Source organism: Emys orbicularis, chromosome 24 (genome assembly GCF_028017835.1).
Source record: "Emys orbicularis isolate rEmyOrb1 chromosome 24, rEmyOrb1.hap1, whole genome shotgun sequence".
NCBI classification, from domain to species: domain Eukaryota; kingdom Metazoa; phylum Chordata; order Testudines; family Emydidae; genus Emys; species Emys orbicularis.
In genome coordinates, this window is record NC_088706.1 from 12712037 (window position 1) to 12732552 (window position 20516).

Here is a 20516-nt window from a genome sequence, read left to right on the forward strand (position 1 = left end):
TCTGCCGGCTGCTCCAAGAGAACATCCTACTACTGCTACCAGCTAAAGGAGCTACTCCTTTCACTCGAGCGGCAGAGATCTGTGGTGAGGGTTCCAGGTCCAAACCCTGCTGATGGGCGATGCCGGGGCGGAGCCGTCGTTACACGGACGCTGAGGGATTGCGTTTCATTTTTGCCTGCTGGAGGTTGGGGGACGGCCCATCTGCCCCACCTCATTGCATTGTCTCAGGGCTCCCGACTGAGAAGCGACTGCTTTCCCCTTTGCGAGCTGATCCCTGCCTCTGCTGCCTTTTCCAAGAGCCAGACTTGCCATGGCAGAGGCAGAGCAGGGCACTGCCCCAGTGGGAAGCACGTTCCTTCCTGCAGGGATCTGTTCCCACCTTTGCTGGTCAGAGAAGAAGGCAGGCAGCAGGAAGGAAGCCACAGGGCTTGCAAGAGAGTTAGATCAAGGACAATGTTACCTTACACTTCTCTAGCTCCCATCGATCGCAGATCCCCACAACACCCCGGTGAGACAGGGAGGTGTTAGCCGATTGCAGGTGGGGAAACTGAGGCACAGACAGGCGCTGTAACTTGCCTGAGGTCAGAGAGCAAGTAGATGTCAGAGTCAGGCATAGAACCCAGTTCCCTTGATGTCCAGGCCGGTGCTCTAATCACTAGACCCGTGTTCCCTCTATGTGGACGCTTCTCCTGGAGAACTCAGTGTGTTGATGGACAAATCTGGCCTGTATAAGAACGGCCATACTGGGTCAGACCAAGGGTCCATCTAGCCCAGCATCCTGTCTGCCAACAGTGGCCAATGCCAGGTGCCCCAGAGGGAGTGAATCTAACAGGATCTGAGATTTGCTGAGCATCGGCAACACCCACAGAAGTCAAGGGGCTCAGCTCCTCTCAGCATCAGGCCTTAAAGTCTCCGTTCCCCTCCAGCTAAGCCCAGGACCCATTTACAAGCCAAGCCTGCCCATCCTAGGGGTGCTTGGCTATTGGCTGGGTGAAAGTCACAGTACGGCTGTGTGGGGTTGGGACTGGATTGGAAGGATAGTTTTGTGCTTAGGGCACCAGCCAGGGATACATTTGATCTTGTTTGAGGCACGGCCTGCGTGGTCAGAACATAAAAGGAGTCCATGCTTGCAACTCAACTGGCTGTTTAGTAAGAGAACTATTTGCTGAGACGCTGCAGCGAGCATTCTAGCCATGTGCACACAGACCGACCTCCCGGTGCCTCCGCCAAACACTTCCCTCCTGCAACCTGTGCTCTTCTCTCCAAGTTCCATGCAGGTGGCTACAGATCTTTGTTTAATTCCTGGCCCCGCCACAGCTTGTGACCCTGGGACAGCTCACGGAGGATGGGAGCTTTCAAAAGGCCTAGCTCTCCTCCCATTGCAACCAATGAGACTTTTATCACTGACTTCAGCGGGAGCAGAGTTTGGTTAATCCTGAGTACTTTTGCAAAGCTCACCCTTAAGCTCCCTGAACCTCAGTTTTTATAGTGTAGAGGAATTGGAAATCCCCCTTTAAATAGTGTGTGAGCCCTCTTGTGGTGCTCACTATGTTCTATGCTTTACAAACCGGGCGGAGCAGCAGTATGTGTATGCAGCTAGACCACGGGTGTGTAGCTAGTGAACATTGTTATTGGGACCCCCACTGGGCCGGTGTGGTTTCTACATATTATTTGGTTGCATAAAGAACAAAAGATTGATGAAAAGTGCTGTATCAGAGCTAGGTATTATCTGTAAATGTGGCATAAGAATCCTTCCTTTCCCCCAGCGTCTGTAAACTCATCGGGGCAGGCACTGTTTTATTTTGTGTCCGTACCTAGTACCATGGGGCTCTGATCTTGGATGTGAGGAGGCCTCTATTTGTTCCTATGATATATACTAGTAATATGAATGCATTGGGTGAAATGACCGGGGTTATTTAAGGAACCAGCTGTCAGGTAGGGTTTTTTGTGCTGTGAAGGAGATTGCAGTGAGAGCAAAGAGCCATTTGGTGGCACAAGAGAGCCAGCTAGAAAGGAGGGGCTAGAAATCGTTGGTGTTTCTCATAAAGGTCACTTGTACGCTGCAGCTGCCGGGCGTGGTGTTATGCCTTCCTCGAGCCCCCCAAGAATGACACAGCGAGAGAGAAACCTGTGCGCTGATTTTTGAATGCAGTGCTGAATTGCTTGCACAGATGCCAAACTGTCTGCCTCTCCCTAGCCTTCTCTTTGTGGACGAGGGAGGCATCTGAAACGTGAAATCCTGGGATTTTCCATAGCCAAGAGGGCTGGGACCACAAGCTGCAAATTTCAGCGGATCAGCACATATCGGAAATCTTCCAAGATTGCAAATCTGGGAGTTGCTCTGGGATGGCCCAGCCAGTTTGGGACAATTTGCAGCACGGGCCTTGAGCATCGGGTCAAAGAAGCAGAACCGTAGTGGAACAGAAGTGAAGGTGCAATCAGAGGCGGGGGTGTTTTTCTTGCCAACTAACCCAAAATGTTTGGGACTTTAAAGAGCAAACCTTGAATCGGGGACAAATGCGCACAAAGGATTCATGAGAGCGATGCTTCAATAAGCAGCGATTCCTTCTCTGCGGTTATGTTCGGTAATGAAATCAAAATGAATATTAATCAAGTTGCAAAGAGCAACTAGATGAAAGGATTCAGGATGATGCAAGCCACCGGCAGAAGGAAGCATGTTCCAGAAATAGAGGACACCCCTGATGTCTTGATTTCTGCCGTCTCCTGAGAAAAATACCAAGACACAAATCTCCTAAAGTGACCATCTCCTTATGTGCATGGAGGGAGATCCCTGCTTCAGCTAGCATTGCTGGCAGAGTCTATGAAAATCAGGTTTTGGCATTGAAAAGACATGAAAAATAAGGGGGCGTGCAGAGACATCATGAAAAACACAGGAGGGAGGAATCGATCTGACTAAACCCAGTGTGCAGGTCCGTAAGGACAGAGATTTGTGGATATAATTTTATTCCACCAGAGAATCCCGAGAACTGCTTTTTAGTCCATCTGCATGTTTGACACTGGACTAGGTGCGGAGGGTGGGAAGTCACAGCAAGATTCCAATCTCTGCCCCACGTCTAGCAGGAAATTCCTTTCTGCGGCCCCCCGACATGCCTACCTCCAACCCCGGAGCGGAGTACTGGATTGACGGGTCCCACCGCAACTCTGCCCTGGAGGACTTCTACACGATGGGCCCGGAACTGGGAAGGTAACGGTTTGAGGTTATCGGATTTTGATTCGTGGCGTGGGTGAGCGTTGTGTCTCTTGCTCCTAACGGTGCCTCTTGCAGTTGGGGGTCAAGTGCACGGGACGGGTAGGTCAAGAGCCTGGAGTGAAATGTGGAGAGGGTCTCCCAATGGATGGGAGAGAGGGGCAAATTGTTTTCATTAGATCGTGCCAACCAAGCCCAGGACCAGGATTATATCTGGTAGGTGATGAGGGAGATCAGTTCAGGGTTTATAGGACTGGGCCTTTCCTTCTCTGGAGCCTGACCCTGTAAAGGGTAGAGTGTCTTCAATGGCTCTTGATTGATGTTCAGATTATTCCCTACTCTCCCACCTTCTCCAGGAGTGACTTAGGCATGTCAAGAAATGAGCTCTGCCATGATTCAGCAGGCGGAGGGGTGCCTCCTCCCTGTAAAAAAGGGGTAAACAGGGAGGTGGCAAAGTTTGCAGACGATACAAAATTACTCAAGTTAGTTAAGTCCAAAGCTGACTGCGAAGAGTTACAAAGGGATCTCACAAAACTGGGTGACGGGGCAACAAAATGGAGGATGAAATTCATTGTTGATAGATGCAATGTAATGCGCATTGGAAAACATAATCCCAACTATACATACAAAATGATGGGGTCTAAATTAAAAACAAATAAAAATAAATAAATAAAAAATAAAATTAGCTGTTACCACTCCAGAAAGAGATCTTGGAGTCATTGTGGAGAGTTCTCTGAAAACATCCGCAGCGGCATTCGAAAAAGCGAACAGAATGTTAGGAACCATTAGGAAAGGGATAGATAATAAAACAATAAATACCATAATGCCACTATATAAATCCATGGTATGCCCACACCTTGAATACTGCGTGCAGTTCTGGTCACCCTATCTCAAAGAAGATATATTGGAATTGGAAAAGATACAGAGAAGGGCAACAAAAATAATTAAGGGCATAGAACAGCTTCTGTATGAGGAGAGTTTAAAAAGACTGGGAGTGTTCAGCATGGAAAAGAGACGGCTAAGGGGGCTATGAGAGAGGTCTACAAAATCATGACTGGGGTGGAGAAAGTGAACAGGGAAGTGTTATTTATCCCTTCACAGACCACAAGAATCAGGGGTCGCCCAATGAAATTAACAGGCAACAGGTTTAAAACAAACACAAAGAAGTATTTCTTCACACAACGCACAGTCAACCTGTGGAACTCCTTGCCAGAGGATGTTGTGAAGGCCAAAACTATAACTGGGTTCAAAAAAGAACTAGATAAGTTCCTGGAGGACAGGTCCATCAATGGCTATTAGCCAAGATAGTCAGGGATGCAACCCCATGCTCTTGATGTCCCTAAGCTTCTGACTGCCAGATGCTGGGGCTGGATGACAAGGGATGGATCATTTGAAATTGCCCTGTTCTGTTTGTTCCCTTTGAAGCATCTGGCACCAGCCACTGTCAGAAGTCAGGATACTGGGTTAGATGGGCCATTGGCCTGACCCAGTGTGGACGTTCTATGTCCTTAAGCACCAGATAGTTCAGGAATTGATAACAAGGACCAGAGCCTCGGATTTGAATCTGCCCCATTTTGCAAAGGAAGTTCTGTAAAAGTGATTACTCCCTGCCCGGGCCTTGCGGGGCTGATGTGCAATGGGTGTGGTGGGTCTCAGTCCAAGTCCTACCGGGCTTTTGTCCACCATCACAACTGGTGCTCACCAGTTCTCTTGTCAGTCTGGACTATAAAGCTAATGACAGCGGCTGTGGAGAGCTCATTCAGTGGACAGACCTGCAACTTCTTTCTGATAGGTCCTAACAAGGAGCGGTGCTCTCATAACGGGCAGGGCCTGTGCCCTGCTTTGTTTATGTCGGGACTTGCGCTAAACCAAGCCGGGGTGAAATTTCCAGACTCGTCTCTATGTCGGAGAAAAATGAGATTTTAAAGTAAGCCAAACGTTGTGCTTCAAACCCTAGAATGTGTCTTTTTGAGCAATCGTTTTCTCCAGCGAGGGTCACTTCTTATTATTTCTTATTTGCATTGCAGTAGCGCATAAGGGGGCCGCTCAGTCAGGGATCCAGGCCCTGTGGTGCTAGGCGCTGTACAAACCAATAACATAGACAGTCTCTGCCCCAGAGAGCTCACACTATGCAAAGGGTTCATTGATGTCAATGGAAAGGCTCCCCTTTACTTCAGTGGGCTTTCGATCAGGTTCTAGGTGATTCAATAGACAGATGGGACGAAGTGGGCGGGGCAGAGAGTGAGAGGACAAAGTGATGGGAGAGACCGGTGTGGTCGTGTAAGTTAGTAGACACAGAGTTTCTCTGATCCAAATCCCACTGAAGTCAGCAGAAAGACTCCTGCTGACCAGTAGCTGGCCCTTGGTTTGGGCCCTTACAAAGAAATGGGCAATTTGCAAAACCCAGCTCTAGAGCTTGGTTCAGATTGGAAGTACCCCCTAAAGTTCAGACGAGTTTGAAGCTGGAATGTTGAAGCCCTCCTGTGGTCGCGGCCTTCTAGACCAGCTCTAGAAGTTGCCTGTAAGTAATTTGCATTGCAAACATCCATGTAACATAAAAGTCTGATGGAAGCATAGGCAGGAAGTGCGAAGGTAAAACTAAAAACCTGCCCTTAAATACGTGTCGCTGACTCTCATGATTTTGTCACGAGTCTTGCAGTATTTGGTGCTTTTCCAAAAGCGCCTGCTCCTGGAGTCAGGTGATTAGGTGAGACTCTCAGCTTCCATTTAAACAAAACAAGCTTCTAGCCCTCATGGCTGCAGAGAAAAGCTTGCAAACATGAAACTTAAAGGCTCAGAACCCAGCAGACAAACGTAAGATCTTGGGGCCATCTTTTTGGTTACTGTTTGCACAGCACCTAGCGCAGGGAGGTTCTGGTCCATGAATGGGGCTCCTGGACGCTACCGCAACAGAAGTAAATAAATAAATAGAATCAATGCACCAAACAACATCATCATTTTCCAAAAGAGGGGTTTTTTTATTCTCATCATTGGTAAGCCAAAAACGCATGAGGCTGGAGGGCTGGGCTTGCAATTTGTGCATGTTTGGGGTTGGCAACCCTGTACCCTGCTGTGTCTAGCTGTTGCAGCTCCCATTGGTTAAGAACAATCCTCAGGGCCTGATTTCCTAAAGTACTGGCATGCGGCTGTCAAAGGAGGTTGTGAATGCCCAGCACCACTGAGCACCAGGCCCTCCGTGCTTACAGAGCCCTGTACATCTACCTGGGGGACAGGACTTTCTTCAGATGGGGGAAGTGAGCAGACTAGAGCTTCAGTCTCTTGCGCCAAGGCTGCATATTCCAGGTCAGATCCAAAGAAGTACTGAGCACTGGCAATTGCCTTCAGTAGGATTAGCAAGCGCTCTGGGTCTCTCAAGATGAGACCATTACAATCCAGGGCAGGGCTCGGGTCATCCTCGCTGAGACTCTTAGACAACTCTGCCATGGTTAGGGTTGTGTAATGAAATGAGACTCTCTGGGTGTGTCTACACTGCAGTAAAACGCCTGCAGCTGGCCCGGATCAGCTGACTTAAAGGGGCTTGGGTTGTGGGGGCTATACAATTGCGGTGTAGACATTCGGGCTTATATTCCATGGTCCTTTGTGGTTGCAGAGGATTGTGGGATTTGGGTCATGGGAAGAAACAATGCGAGATTTTGGGCTGGGTCTACTATAACTGGATGCTACAAGGTAAATTCAGGACCAAATTTAGGAGCCTTCAGATTAGTGCTGGCTGGAAAACCGGACTTGGTTCCATGAACATGTCCAACCTTTGCCAGTTGGAAAACAGTCAGAAAAACCCACGATTTTTTAACAAAAAATTTCAAAAATACCCCCCCCCCAAAAAAAGTCAGTTTCTCAACATTTGCCATTTTAAAATGTTGAAAAAATATTTTTTTGCCAGAAATTCTTTTTTTTTCCCCACCAAAAAATCCCCAAAATGTGTTTTGTTTTTTTTTAAATCTAGATTTCCTTGTGAAAAAACTTCCAAGGGAAAATGTGACCAACTCTATTGAAGACAATTTTCTGTCAGCGGACAGTGGAAGTCAGATTTTGCTGTCATCCCAGTGGCTTCTCTTGGGAATTAATTCTTCTTTGTTGTTTGATTAAAACAATGAGCAATCTCCAAGCGTTGTGCAGATCAATGACCAATTGAGAACCTCATGCCTGTAATCCCTGGGAATGCCCTGCCCTTGGGTAGTTACTGCTAGTGATCAAAATGAAAAAGGGAGGGAGGGCAACAAACCACAGATGTGGGTATTTTTGGTTTTAGGACCAACATTGTTTCAAACTGTTGCCTACAAGGGCTTTCTAGAGAAGGAACCTTTGTATTTTTAACCAGCTAGCTCGCTTGCCTCATGAGTTTCCCGTTCAATGCTTACTGGTCATTATTAAACTACCTAATATAAAAATGAAAAATCTGCAAATGCACACAGGAAATTCTTTCTTGGAAGTGGAGGTGAGATTGGGCAGGTTTAAAACGTGCATTAATCTTAGCGATAGGTCCTGAGGGCTGTTCCAATAAATACACAGTTTAGGAATGTTTTAAAGCGCTTATATTTTTATCCTGATCTGTGCAACAAGCGTAACTGAGCCTGTGTGTGTAAATCCTTAATTAGGGACTCTTTTAAAAAGCTGATTCTTTTTTCTTCCTTGTGACCTGTTAAACCCTATCATGGCCACAAGCACAGAAGAGCTTTTAAATCTGTTTGCTTTACTCAGCTATCAGCTATGAGCTCAAGAAGCTCAAGAAATGCGCAAGGAGTAGAAAGGGGCAGGAACAACTGAGGTAGGATGGTGCACTGATTAGGGCACCTAACTTCAGCTTTAGGAGACCTGAATTTAATTCCCTGCTCTGCCACAGACTGCCTGTGTGACCTTGGGCAAATCACTTAACCACTCCAGGCCTCAATTTCCCATATGTAAAATGGGGATATTAGCAAGGCCCCGCCTCCCAGGGGGTTGTGAGGGTAAATGCATTGGCAGGTTGTGAGGTGCTCTGATGTTATGGTTATGGGGACCATATATATACCTTAGAATGGCAGCTGTAGAGAACTGGAAATGAAATAGCTCTGTCGGTTTTCACTTCATATCCCTGCCCATCCACAAAGGCACCAGGCTATTTTAAGGCCTGATCCAACACCCTTTGGCATCGACACCTAGTGACACCGGTGGCTTTGGATCAGGCCCTTAGAGAACAACGCTCTGCACAGCTGCCGACAATAACCTTCGTGTCACTGGAGCAAAAGCTCGGCTATTTCTTTCCTTTTTTTTGCACTCGTAGCTCTTCAATGTTCGGAGCCTGAGCCAGCAACCTTTCACACACACAAGTAGCCTTTACTCACGTGACTAAACCCATTGATTTAAGGCCCAATCCTGCACTACTGAAATCAATGGGAAGTTCACCACTGGACGGGGGTTGGGTGTGATTCACCCGCCATGCACAGGGTCACTATAAGAACATAAGTGATCTCTCTCCTGCCATCCATCTCCATCCTCTGACGAACAGAGGCTAGGGACACCATTCTTACCCATCCTGGCTAATAGCCATTTATGGACTTAGCCACCATGAATTTATCCAGTCCCCTTTTAAACATTAATAATAATGGGGGGAGGGATAGCTCAGTGGTTTGAGCATTGGCCTTCTAAACCCAGGGTTGTGAGTTCAATCCTTAAGGGGGCCACTTGGGGATCTGGGGCAAAAAATCAGTACTTGGTCCTGCTAGCGAAGGCAGGGGGCTGGACTCGATGACCTTTCAAGGTCCCTTCCAGTTCTAGGAGATGGGATATCTCCATTAATTATTATTATTTTAATTATTCTGAAGACCTTTTTGCACTGAACTCCCACTGGAGGCTGGTACAGGGACCAGTTACTTGATCACCTAAATGTGTTGTTTTTCTAGTTTTGACCATAATTACACCAGGTACTTAACCTTCCTCATACTTCATACAATTCCATTAAACTCAATGATTGCACAGAATTTTGTCCCGCTGTGAGTGGTAGAAATAAACAAATAAGATTATGAACCTGCCGATTTAATAATTTAAAAAATATTTTAGAGGAATACTGTAGTTACTTACTGCATAAGACATGCAGCCTTCAAGCCCCACTTAAGCCTTCAAAATAGGGTATCGCTATTGCACGGGTTTTGCACTGGCCGTGTGCATGGGGAGTCAGTTTCGCCCCCACGTGAATGAGGGTTTGCCCGTTGTCTCCAGCAGCTCTTGATTTAGCAGGTGGCAATGTTCAGCGCTTTGCTGGGCCTAAATCCTGACATAGCATTCCACGGTTTGACCCCATTCCATTGCTGTGGTAGAACTTCCAGTCCATTGACTTCCCTGGGAGCAGGACAGGATCCCAGTCTCGAATAGAAACACTAACAAAGCTCTTAACTCACTCACCACAGCTCAGATGCGCTGCTAGACAGAGCTGTGCAAAGAGCTGGTTTTTCGGTTCACTGGCAGTTTGGCAAAATTGGAGGGGAAATCGTTTCAGGATGATCCGAAATGAATTTTTTTGACTTTTTCAGCAAGTCAGAAAGCAACAACAACAAAATAGTTTCAGGTCAAACTGAATGTTTTGTGTAGATTTTGAGCTTTTTAAAATGTTTTCTAAAAGTAAAACTGAAGGCAATTTTATTGACAAATCAACCCGTTCCCTTTGGAAAATATCAAAACAAAACATTTTGATTTCTTCAGAATTTTGTTTGTTTCCCGACCAAAACAATTCAGCAAATTCGACGCGAATTCATGATGTATTTCGGTCGACCCAAATCTGCATTTTGGCCCCAAAAAAGTTTTGGTCGAAAACTTTTGCCCAGCTCTACTGTTCTATTCATGAAAAACCCTGGAAGGGCGGAGGAAAAAACCCAGGTTGCCAGTAAAAACCAGAGGCAAAGAACAAGTGGAGTGTCTGTTAGCTCTTGGCTTTGTGTCGCCAGATATTAATACCGCAGACGTGGATTTTATTAATGCTTTGTCTGAGAAAAATAGCACAGCAATCAGGATGAATGAGCTCCAAGGGAACTGAATTTAAATTTCATTTCTATAGACTTTGGGAGGTTGTTTTACTCTCTGGCAAATGATGTGAAGCTAATACTTGAACTTGAAAATCCATCTGCATTAAGTTCCAAGGGCTCTTCAAGGATCATAATAACAGAGGAGGCTACAGCTGACTGCAATGGAGATTCCATTCCATGAGTCAGTTACCCTTCTTGTCAAAGACAGGGGGCCGACTCTCAGTTACTCCATTCCTGCACTTGGAGGGTAGAGTTGGGAGATTATGGGGGCTTTAAGATACTTTTGTGTTCCCTGTATTCTTGCAACATCCAGCCCGTGGTGTAATTTAGAGCAGTCTCAGGGCTGCTGTAACTTATGTTGTTTCCCCGGGCCCCCTGTGGGAAGCAGACAACAGCTGTAGGGCTTTGCACTCCATACATACTCCAACACAGCCCCCATACCAGGAGCTGGGAGCAGGACTGATGCAGAGTCTTGACATCAATTGTGCACTGGCAAGGGGTATTCTCAGGGAGTTTTATGGATTACGAGAGGACTCAAGCATATGGAGGTGGGTTGTAGAGGCCCTGTAGCAGAAGTGGCAGTCAAGGAGTTAATTCCTCCCAAACACGTGTTCTGCCTTCTGCGGGGAGGGCGCGGGGGGGTGGGGTGCGGATAGAGAGGTTTGGCACCAACACGTCAGGGATGAGAGACAAGGGGAAAAGAGCCCAGATCATGTGCTGAGCTCCTGCAGCTGTCAGTGATGTCCTTGGGAATTGTCACACGGGCTCAGCACCGTCTCAGTATTTGGCCCAACAAGCCAGGTCCAGGGCCCAGTCCTCCATCAGGCTGCCCCTCACACAGTTGTTCACCCCGGCGCAAAGTGGATGTACCATACTCCCGGTTGTACCTGGGTCGTTCTTACTACAGCTGCGCGCTGGAGTGTGCAGCAGTCTCAGGTCTGCTGAGTTTAGTGTAGGGGAATAGTTCTGTTCCTTTAAAACAGGGATACACAGACTGAGACTCGGGAGCTGCAAGTGGCCTCTTAATGTGCCTCCTGCAGCTCTTTGCAGCACATGCTATTAAAATGCTGGGTGATTTAATTACTAACCAAGCTAAGGTATTAACCAATCAGGATGCTTGTACTATGTTATTAACCAATTGTAGGTGATAAAATAATAATACTTAGTCATTTTGCTGTGAGAATTGAGAATATATATAATAGTATATCAACTAAATATTTCCCCTGCCATACTGTTTAAACATGAATATATAGTACGATAGACAATGAAACACGGAATTCACCCTCCTGTGGCTCTTTTGGGTAACGCTGATCTCTGATTTGGCTCCTGAATCACTGAAGTCTGAGTATCACCACTTTGAAACAACAGCACAACTAAGATCTGTTGTGTTCTGTGTAAGTTCTTATACCGCACTCAACACTGCAGTATCTCAGCGCCTTCCGATAGTGTCCTTTGGTTTCAGTAAAGCATTTGTAACACCGGCCTTTGTAAGAGTGGATATTTATAGCCTGCTCCGGCCTTTGTTTTTATTTACCATTATGTATTTCTTTGTGTTGCGATAGCGCCGAGGAGCTCTCGGCACGGCCAAGGACGTCATTATATTGCGGGCTGCACAGACACCGAACAAAAAGTCAGCCTCTGCCCCCAAAGAACTTACAATCCAACTCAAGGATGTTTTATTTATCTAGCAATGGAAGCTTTCGGCGGCCCACTCCGCCACTGCAAATCCGGGGCCCTGAGCCGGCTTTGTCACCTCCTAACCTGCACATACCTGTGCAGCCACTAGAGAGAAATAGCAACGGGGGGTGGGGGGATTCGAATGTGGGTGCAATTGAAATGTCCAGATTTCAATCAAATTAATTTTGTTCCTTCCCCAAAAAACCCTCTGTCTGTATTGTCAGTCCTTCGCCTCTCTCTATTTTTTTCTTTCACAACTTGAAACGCCAAGTACTGTATGTAATCTGGGGTGATAGAAGACCCTTCTCCACATGCATTTGTCACTTAGTGCCACGCTGCCTCTGGTGCATTGAAACTGACCGAGCAGAACGCCTTCTGCAGACTGATTTGTAGCCAATAGTTTCTTCTAATCAAACAGTGAATCACAGCACTCAGCTTAAAGGGGGAGTGGGGGGAAATCCATAAAGCGGGGTGTCAAGGCCATTATCCGACAAACGAGCATAGACAAGTGATATTTATCAGGCGCAGGGGAGGAGGGCTTTGGAATATTGCACAAATCAGTTCCAAAGACAGACTGGATTGAACAAAAAACGGCCAACCAGCGAGTGAGGTAATAGTTTATTCCGGGTAAAAATTAATTGCTGAAGGATATTGCCGTGAGGAAGAAAAGATAGGCCCTGAGTCTGAAATCTGATCTACATGGGTCCTGGGTCTACCTGATATGACTTGCAGGATCAAGGCCTTAAATCTCATATGTTTGTTTGATTATTGGTGGGGAAAATGTGGATTTTTATCCAGCTTTCAGTGTCATATAAGTATAAATTTAAAATATCTACATCTCAGTGATGTAAGATGAGAAATTGCAGCTGGATTCTCGATCAGCGCTGAGTACAACATGCAAAATCCTGCTGTGTCTTAGTAGTGTCGGCGCCCCCAGGTGAGAAAAGGTGCAGCAGGGAACCTCTTCAATTACATCTGTGCAGGAACTGGGGTGACTAGAGTGCTTTGCTTGCATGTTAGACTGGGAGGACCTAACAAAGGGGAGGGGGCCAGCCAGCCTGGAGGTGTGGCCATGCCTGCATGTTTGAGGCCTGATTTGCAGTTATTTTGGACCTGTTCGTGGGGCAGGGATGACTTTCAGCCATCTTTGTGCTCGCTGTATTCTGGGGTTATGGAGGCCCTGGGAGTAAGTTAGAGCAGCCTCAAGGCTGCTCTAATTTACACTTTGTTTCCCTTGGCCCCTGGGAAATAGGGCAGCTGCAGGGCAGTACACTGGTCCAATCACAACCCCCAATCCAGTCCCTCAGCTAGGGGCTGGGAGCAGGGTGTGCATAGAGCCCGCAGCACACCAGCCAGGGGAGCCCTCTGCACTGGTAGGATGGCCCTGGAATGCCCTGGACCCGGGAGCATCTCACAATAGCCAGGCCAAAACTCGGCCCATAGTCTTTGGCTCCTCCTCCACAAACGATGATATTGGATAAAGTGTACACTCGCATTAGAAGCAAATCCAGTCTTTTTTCAACAAATTCCATTGTTACACACTTTCCAGTCATCTGTAAAACAAACACAATTATATCTCCATTCACAGTCAAGGTTGATTACGGTTATTTATTCAGAGCTTTAAGTAGAAATAGAAGATGACTCTTTTCTGGAAGCTCAGAGACTGGGCCAGCGATACAGACTGACTGGGGTGTAGCTAATTTGTCTAAATCCTGCCGCTGCCACTGATAATGTTATTGGAAAACACAAAGGGTAAGAGGCTCTTGCGTGTAGACTGACACGCAAAACTGAGCATCTCTTAAACTCTGAGCTGATTATTTGTAAATGATTATACTAAATGCAGGATTTGGGCTCTAAAGTAGCCATGCAGAACGTTCACCTTGAACGGTAGAGGGATGAGACACATCAAAGTCTGGTGTTGGATTCAAACTTTGCACGGGTGGCGATAGGTTCAGGGTGCAAAGGTTCTGTTCCTAGCTCTGCCACTGAGTCACTGTGCAACCATCTGTGCAATGGGAAGAATAAATATGGGGGGCAAAGAATCAGAACTGACACTTGATTCCCCCCCAAGACAAGAAAGTCAAAGAGTAATAAAATGTGTTCGATTACTCGGAGCGGGAATTAACCTGCTAAGAGGAATCCTGCATCAAAGCTGAAATTGCAAGGTTGTGCCGTGGCCACACAAGCAGTAGGCTGATTTCACTGTCCAGTGGTTAGGAGATGTTGTGAACTAGATCTAAAAATTACTGGCAAGTGACTGACACTGCGGAGGATTTTAAACGTAATGATTCCCCTTTAGTAACTTGAAGTGGCTTAATTTTATACACTGGTACCTTTCCTGGACCATTTTGCTGATCCTCAGAAAACTGGGAAAGCATTTTGGGGGTCTAGTGGTTAGAGCAGGTGACTGGGAGTCAAGACCCCTGGGTGCTGTTCCTGGCCTTGGAGGGGAGGGGGAATCAGGACTCCTGGGTTCTATTCGCAGCTCTGCTACTGGCAATACTAGGTGTCCTTGGACAAGTCACCTCTGTTTTCCCTGTACAATGGGAAGAGCAGCACTTCTCTGCCTCATAAGGCTATGGGTGACAGTGTTTGCTGCTCTTCCAGGAAGCCCTGACCAGAGCCCAGGAGCGGGAGACAGAGGTGGCTTAAAGATGCAGCCGAGCTTGTTACGCGGCGGCCACTGCCCTCACCCACCTTGGAAAAATAACCAGCATCAGTCCCAGAGGCACAGCTCAGTCCATGCTCTTCCCCCAGCCCTCATCACTCTGGCACGTGTGTTCCTGAACCTGCTCTGCATGCTCACATTCACTCCCTGCCCCGGCGATTAGGGTGACATCCCAGCAAAGCACAACCACCCCAGGGAGCCCCCTTGGAGGGGCCCCAGGCGAGACTAGCGGGAAGAGGACTTGTCTGCAAAGCTCCTTGCCTGGCAGCTCTTCCTGGTTAAAGGATGGCGGGCGTGTAGGGTGACCAGACAGCAAGTGTGAAAAATCGGGACGGAGGTGGGGGGTACTAGGCACCTATATAAGAAAAAGCCCCAAATATCAGGACTGTCCCTATAAAATTGGGACATCTGGTCACCCTACGGGCGTGCCTTTCATGGTGCAGAAGCCACCCGACTCCTTGTCTCGGAATGACGAGACCCACTCCTGGCTGCTGTGTAAGCGGTGAAGGCACAAAAGAGGGGACGGGTGGGAAGGGCCACGGGCTAGTCCTCCCAGATAATCCTCTTGACGATTTCGTTATTATTTCTGTAGTGCACTGGGCCTGAAGAGCTTATAGCCTGCCCTGGTTTGCAAACTGATGCCAGCCCCTGGATGTTCGCTCTCACTGCAGTTTAATACACAGATTTTTGTACCAGTAGAACTAGGACAGGGAGGGAGGTTATTTTTTGTTATCAGTGTAGTTTTACCCTCTGTGGATGGGTTATATGGATATAAAGGTGTCCTATACCAGTATAGATTATGGGACCTTGGGACCATAGTTTGGGACTTTTTTTGCCTTCCTCTGCATGGGGGGTAGATTGCCTGCTGGGATCATCTGGCCATGTCTCATCTAATCAATTCCCTGCCATTGCAGGGGCATTGGTGCACCTCTGTCCCTCCTGTTCTCTGCCTGGGGTGTGTAACGGGGTGGTCTCCTGGGGACTAAAATGCCTTGGTTTAACTGCAATCATTGGGCTCAACATGACATTGGATGGCCTGTGCTCTGCAGGAGCTCAGACTAGATCTATTAATCCCTTCTGGCCTTAAATTCGAGGCAGCTATGAAACGACGGCTATAAGCGCCTTTACACCGGCATAACTGAGTTCACACGAGGAGTGCGCTTTAATTATATCATCTAGTTAAAACTATGCAACTTCTGTGTGGAGACAACCCCTAAGAGGTGCTTTGGGCCTGGTCTAACCACAACCTTGCATGGATTTAACTGGAAGGTATGATTTTAAACTGATTTAGTTAATCCAGGACAAAACCTTGTGTGGACGCTTAATGTGATTTAAACCCGGCCTGTTTCTATTTTGATTCATTCAAAACGGAGTTCAGCACAATGGGCATAAGCCGAGTGTAAATGACATTGAGGGTGTCCATACAGGGTTTTATACTGGTTTGAAATAACACTTTTAGGGAAACTGGTGCAGTTTAGAATGTAGGCAAGGAGGCCACATTTCCAGAAGCATCTAAGAGACTTAGGATCCTAAGTCCCATTTTCAAAAGTGCCTAAGGGCCAAATGTTTAAAGGTATTTAGGTGCCTAAAGATGCGGATCAGGACCTAGTTGGAAGTGGATTAAGCTAAGCAGGAATAAGTGTGTCTACACACGGAGGTATTCAGGAAGAGTTATTGCAGTTTAAATGCACACTTTCCAGTGTAGAGACGCCAATGCCCCAGCCACTTTTGAAACGGGACTTAGGATCCTAAACCAGATACTCTTGAAAATGTTACTCTGCATTATCTGAATGGTGGGTAATCAGGGCTTAGGGCTTGTAGCGCGAGGTCCTCCACAAGTAAGGGAGACATCGCGGACTCTGGTTTCCCCCCGCACTCCAGCTGAAGTCAGTGGTCCAGCGGCCCTGCCTCGGAGCTTACAGTGTCAGTAGAAGACAACGGCCTACAAAGGCCCCAGAGGGCCCTGGTGCAAATATAATTTAGGGACCCCCTTCCCCATTACGAAATCCACCCCCTTTGAGCTTCCCCACAGCCCCAGTCCAGCCTGCTGTACATCTCTGGACCCTCAGCTGGTTCCCCCATAGCCACAATCCAGATCTCCCACACCTTGGCCCCTGCCTAGCTTCCCCCCAACTCCCTTGCAGGCCCTCTGCAGACCTGCAGCTTGTCCCCTGGCTCCCCTTGGTCCCCTCCAGTTCTGATCCCATCCTCCCAGCTCTCCCTCATCCCACTCCAGCCCTCAGCTCTCCCAGCCCCGATCCAATCACCCCACCAGGACCTTTGAGCTCCCCTCCTGCCCCCACTTCTCTGATCTACTTCCCAGCCCCATGTCAGGCCCCCACAAGCCCTCCCCCAGCTTCCTCCCATGGTCCCCGCTCTGCTCCCAGCCCCTGCAGCTCTGCTCCAGCCCCCTGAGCTGTGCTCCAACCCCCTTTCCTTGCCCTCCTCAGCTCTTATCCAGCCCCCCAGCTCCACCCAGTTCTGCCCCAAGCAAAGTGGCCAAGGCTTTCTGCCTTGCACTCCACCTCTGAGGGGCCACATCTTCCATCTCTGCCCCCCACCCCTCGCGCATCCCCTGGTGCTGCTATTTCCCCCACACCTTCTCCATGCATCCTTGCTGGCTGCTCGTGCCCAGGGTCATCCTGGATGGAAGGGCCCCCCATCCCAGCCACCCCCTGCCACTGGGGGCCAACAGGCCCTGCTCTCACCCAGTGCCCACTCTGATTGGGCCCCCATAACCTCGTGGGTCCTGTCCCACTGTAGCTATGCCCTTGGTGGAAGAGGTATGGGCCAGGCGTGAGGTTGGAGGGTGATGGACCGAGCCTGTTCCAATTTGGAGAGTGATGGGACGTTGAGAGACAATTGCCCTTTGACAAAGGAGTTCCCAGGCAAACCCCATTATATATACCGCAGCCTTTCCAAATAGCCCGGGCGCTGGAATCAGGGGCAGCTCCAGGCACCAGCGCACCAAGCACGTGCCTGGGGCGGTAAGCCGCGGGGGGCGGCCTGCCGGTCGCCATGAGGGCGGCAGTCAGGCTGCCTTCGGTGGCATGCCTGCGGGAGGTCCACCGGTCCCGCGTCTTCGGCGGCAATTCGGCGGCAGGTACACCGAAGGCGCAAGACCAGCGGACCTCCCGCAGGCATGCCGCTGAAAGCCGCCTGACTGCCGTGCTTGGGGCAGCAAAATACATAGAGCCACCCCTGGCTGGAATGCAGCCTCTCTCTTTCTTTTGACACACACAGCATTGGGTTACTACCACTGCTTGCTTTGTAATGAAAGAGGCGCCGGGGCTCAAGCAATATTTTTACTTTCGGACCAGATGCAGCAAGCCCGCAGGTGCCGGGGCTATGAACGGCCAAGCCTAGAGGTGCCGGGGTTCAACCCTGGCACAAATTAAGTGCTGGTTACTACCCTCCTCACCTTAGGGGCTGGATAGTTCAAAGTCACAATTCAGCGGAGCCCATTCACCGCCTTTGCGAAAACGTGATGGAACAGAACAGGTCGGCTGTGCTCCGGAGACAGCTTGCTCTCTGCAACCGAAGTTAGTGGATTTGCAAATGGCCTAATGCCCAGGGTCCAATCCCACTTGATTGGGTTTGTTTGTGAGGGGGAGATGGGGAGTTTGGGTTTGCTCCTCGGGGGTGACCGGTCGCGTCTACAAGAGGAGAGGAGATGAATTGAAAAGTTCCTCCAAGGCTGGGGAAAGTGGTTGATCAAACTCTGCGGCGTACGTAGCCTTCCTTGTGTCGGTCTTCGGGGCTGCTGGCCCAGGCGCTGCCCAGAGCCGGTGTCTTGTTGCGTAGGGATGCGCGGTGTCGTGGGAAGCAGCCTGCTGCCGTGTGACTGTTAAATGCAAGCTCTCGCTGCTTTAATGCAAAGAAGAACACAGGCATCATTAAAGGCAGCAACTGCTCAGTCCTAGGGTACATTCACACTTCCAGCTGGAGGTGTGAATGGTGGCTCGGGATTGTACTCAGGGCAGCTAGCCCCTCCCAACACTCGCACCACCCACTATATTTTTAGCATGGTAGCTCCTACTGCAGGTATGTCTCCTCCAGCTCAAAGTGGGGGTGTACCCAAATAACCCCAGACCGTCCTGGGCTCCAAGCACTAGCCGGGGAGTCAGGAGACCTGTGTTTAGTCCCAGCCATGGGCCTGGATGGCTGTGTGACTTGAGGTTGCTAATAAGAACGCTCTGTGCCTCAATTTCCCCATCTGTAAAATGGGGATGATCACACCCACCTATGGGCTGGGCTGTGGGATCTTGCATGCAGGGCATCATGTGCATTGAAAGCACCATGGCATTAGCATCCTGGTGCCAAGGGGGAGTTCGTGGCCCTGGAGGCTTGTTCAGGGAGCACACATGTCGTACATTCTCGAGAGTCTCCCCTTGTGCTCCCCCACAAGGATGTAATCTCTTCTTTACCCTCCGCTTGCGGCTGATTCACTTACTGGGATGTGGGGGGAGGGGATGCTTCTTTCGGTCTTAAAAGCTGCTTAAGGATTTAGACCGCCTCAATATTCTGTTTTTAATTAAAATGGTTTTACCGAGGAAAGCCGGAAGCGATTCAGGGGGGAAATATAAGCCCCTCGCACGGCTGAGCGCGCTGATCTTGGCGCAATCAAAGGTCACAGTCTCTGCATCCCCCTCGGGTGGCACGACAGCAGCAGAACGAGCAGCAGCTCCCACGTGCTGCATGACGGTGCCCATCACCCCCAGGGCTGCAGCTGTGAAAAGTCCACGGAGGTAGCGTGATGAGAGAGGCCCAGGTGGTGTCGTTGCAGTAGTGAGTGTACAGCCACCAGACCTCGCTCTACATAGCGCTTCTCATCCATACATCTCTGAGCGCTTGACAAAGGAGCTCAGTATCATACCCCCATTTAAGAGATGGGGAAGTTGAGGCACATAGAGGGAAGTGACGTGCCCAAGGTCACCCAGAAGCAGAGCCAGGAACAGAACCCAGATCTCCTGTGCCCCATTCCAGTGCTCTATCCGCTAGACATCACTGCCTCCCACATGTGCCCAAGGTGACTAGACGTGCCTTAAACCAAGGCACCGCGACTCCATAGGGAGGTGCATGACTCTGAGCCACAGAGCTCAGGTCTGCGCTGCGTGGGCATCCAGTGCTGAGCAAAGTCCTGCCCCAGCGGGAGTATCACCCCCAGGGTGGGGTTGTCCAGTCTCCGCTTTGCCTGTCCCACAGTCCAGCTCCGGGATCTGGAAAAGGCAACCTCAGCACAGTTACAAGTGGCCCCCAAAAGGAGGCGTGTTAGAAGCAGAGGCTGGGTGTATGTGATGCGATGAGGCCGAGCAGCCTCTGAGCTGGAAAGCCGGCGTGAGCACCTTAGCCCTTGTATAGACAAGGACCATCTTCCAGGCTAGCCAAGACCTGAATTTCAAACTTCAAAAGCAAGCAGCAAACCACCCTTCAGTCTCCTTTCTGCCTTCTTTATCCATCGCAAAGAATCGTTGAAAAGTGCACCAGCCCCCCCTTTGCAGGTTGTCTTTGAACAGGCGTGGCTTTTCTGTCCGGAGGACTGGTAACACGGTTGACCTCTCCTTCTTTCTGTAGGGGTGCCACTTCCGTGGTGTACAGCTGTGAAGAGAAAGGAACCCACACGCAGTACGCGGCCAAAATCCTGAAGAAGACGGTAAGTACCTGGGACGCCGTCCTCAGTGATTTCCAAAAGGTTCTGAGCAGGCGTTAGCAACACGTGGTAAGTAACGGGAGGGGAAAATCCTCGTGTAGACAAGGCAGTTTGTAGTCTCAACATGAGTTAGCAGGTTGAGGTCAACCCTAAATTCCCCCATAAGTGAAGAGGCCCCCACTGAGGTCTGGATTTAGGACTGCACGGTTACAAATTCCGCCTGGACTGCAAAGCATCTGCATTGATACAAGCAGATGTTTCTTCTCTTGGTACTTTTGGCTGCTACTAATTAATGCC

At 49.1% G+C, this 20516-nt stretch overlaps 1 protein-coding gene across 1 annotated transcript in view; it reads left to right on the top strand.

The window, feature by feature from the left end:
- Positions 1-3107: 3107 nt before the first annotated feature.
- LOC135894090 (calcium/calmodulin-dependent protein kinase type IV-like) overlaps positions 3108-20516 on the top strand; it is a 43371-nt gene continuing 25962 nt past the window's right edge. Inside the window, exons 1-2 of the mRNA XM_065422122.1 lie at positions 3108-3205; positions 20144-20222. Of these exons, the coding sequence (XP_065278194.1) occupies positions 3108-3205; positions 20144-20222 (177 nt within the window). The remainder of the gene's footprint in view (positions 3206-20143; positions 20223-20516) is intronic.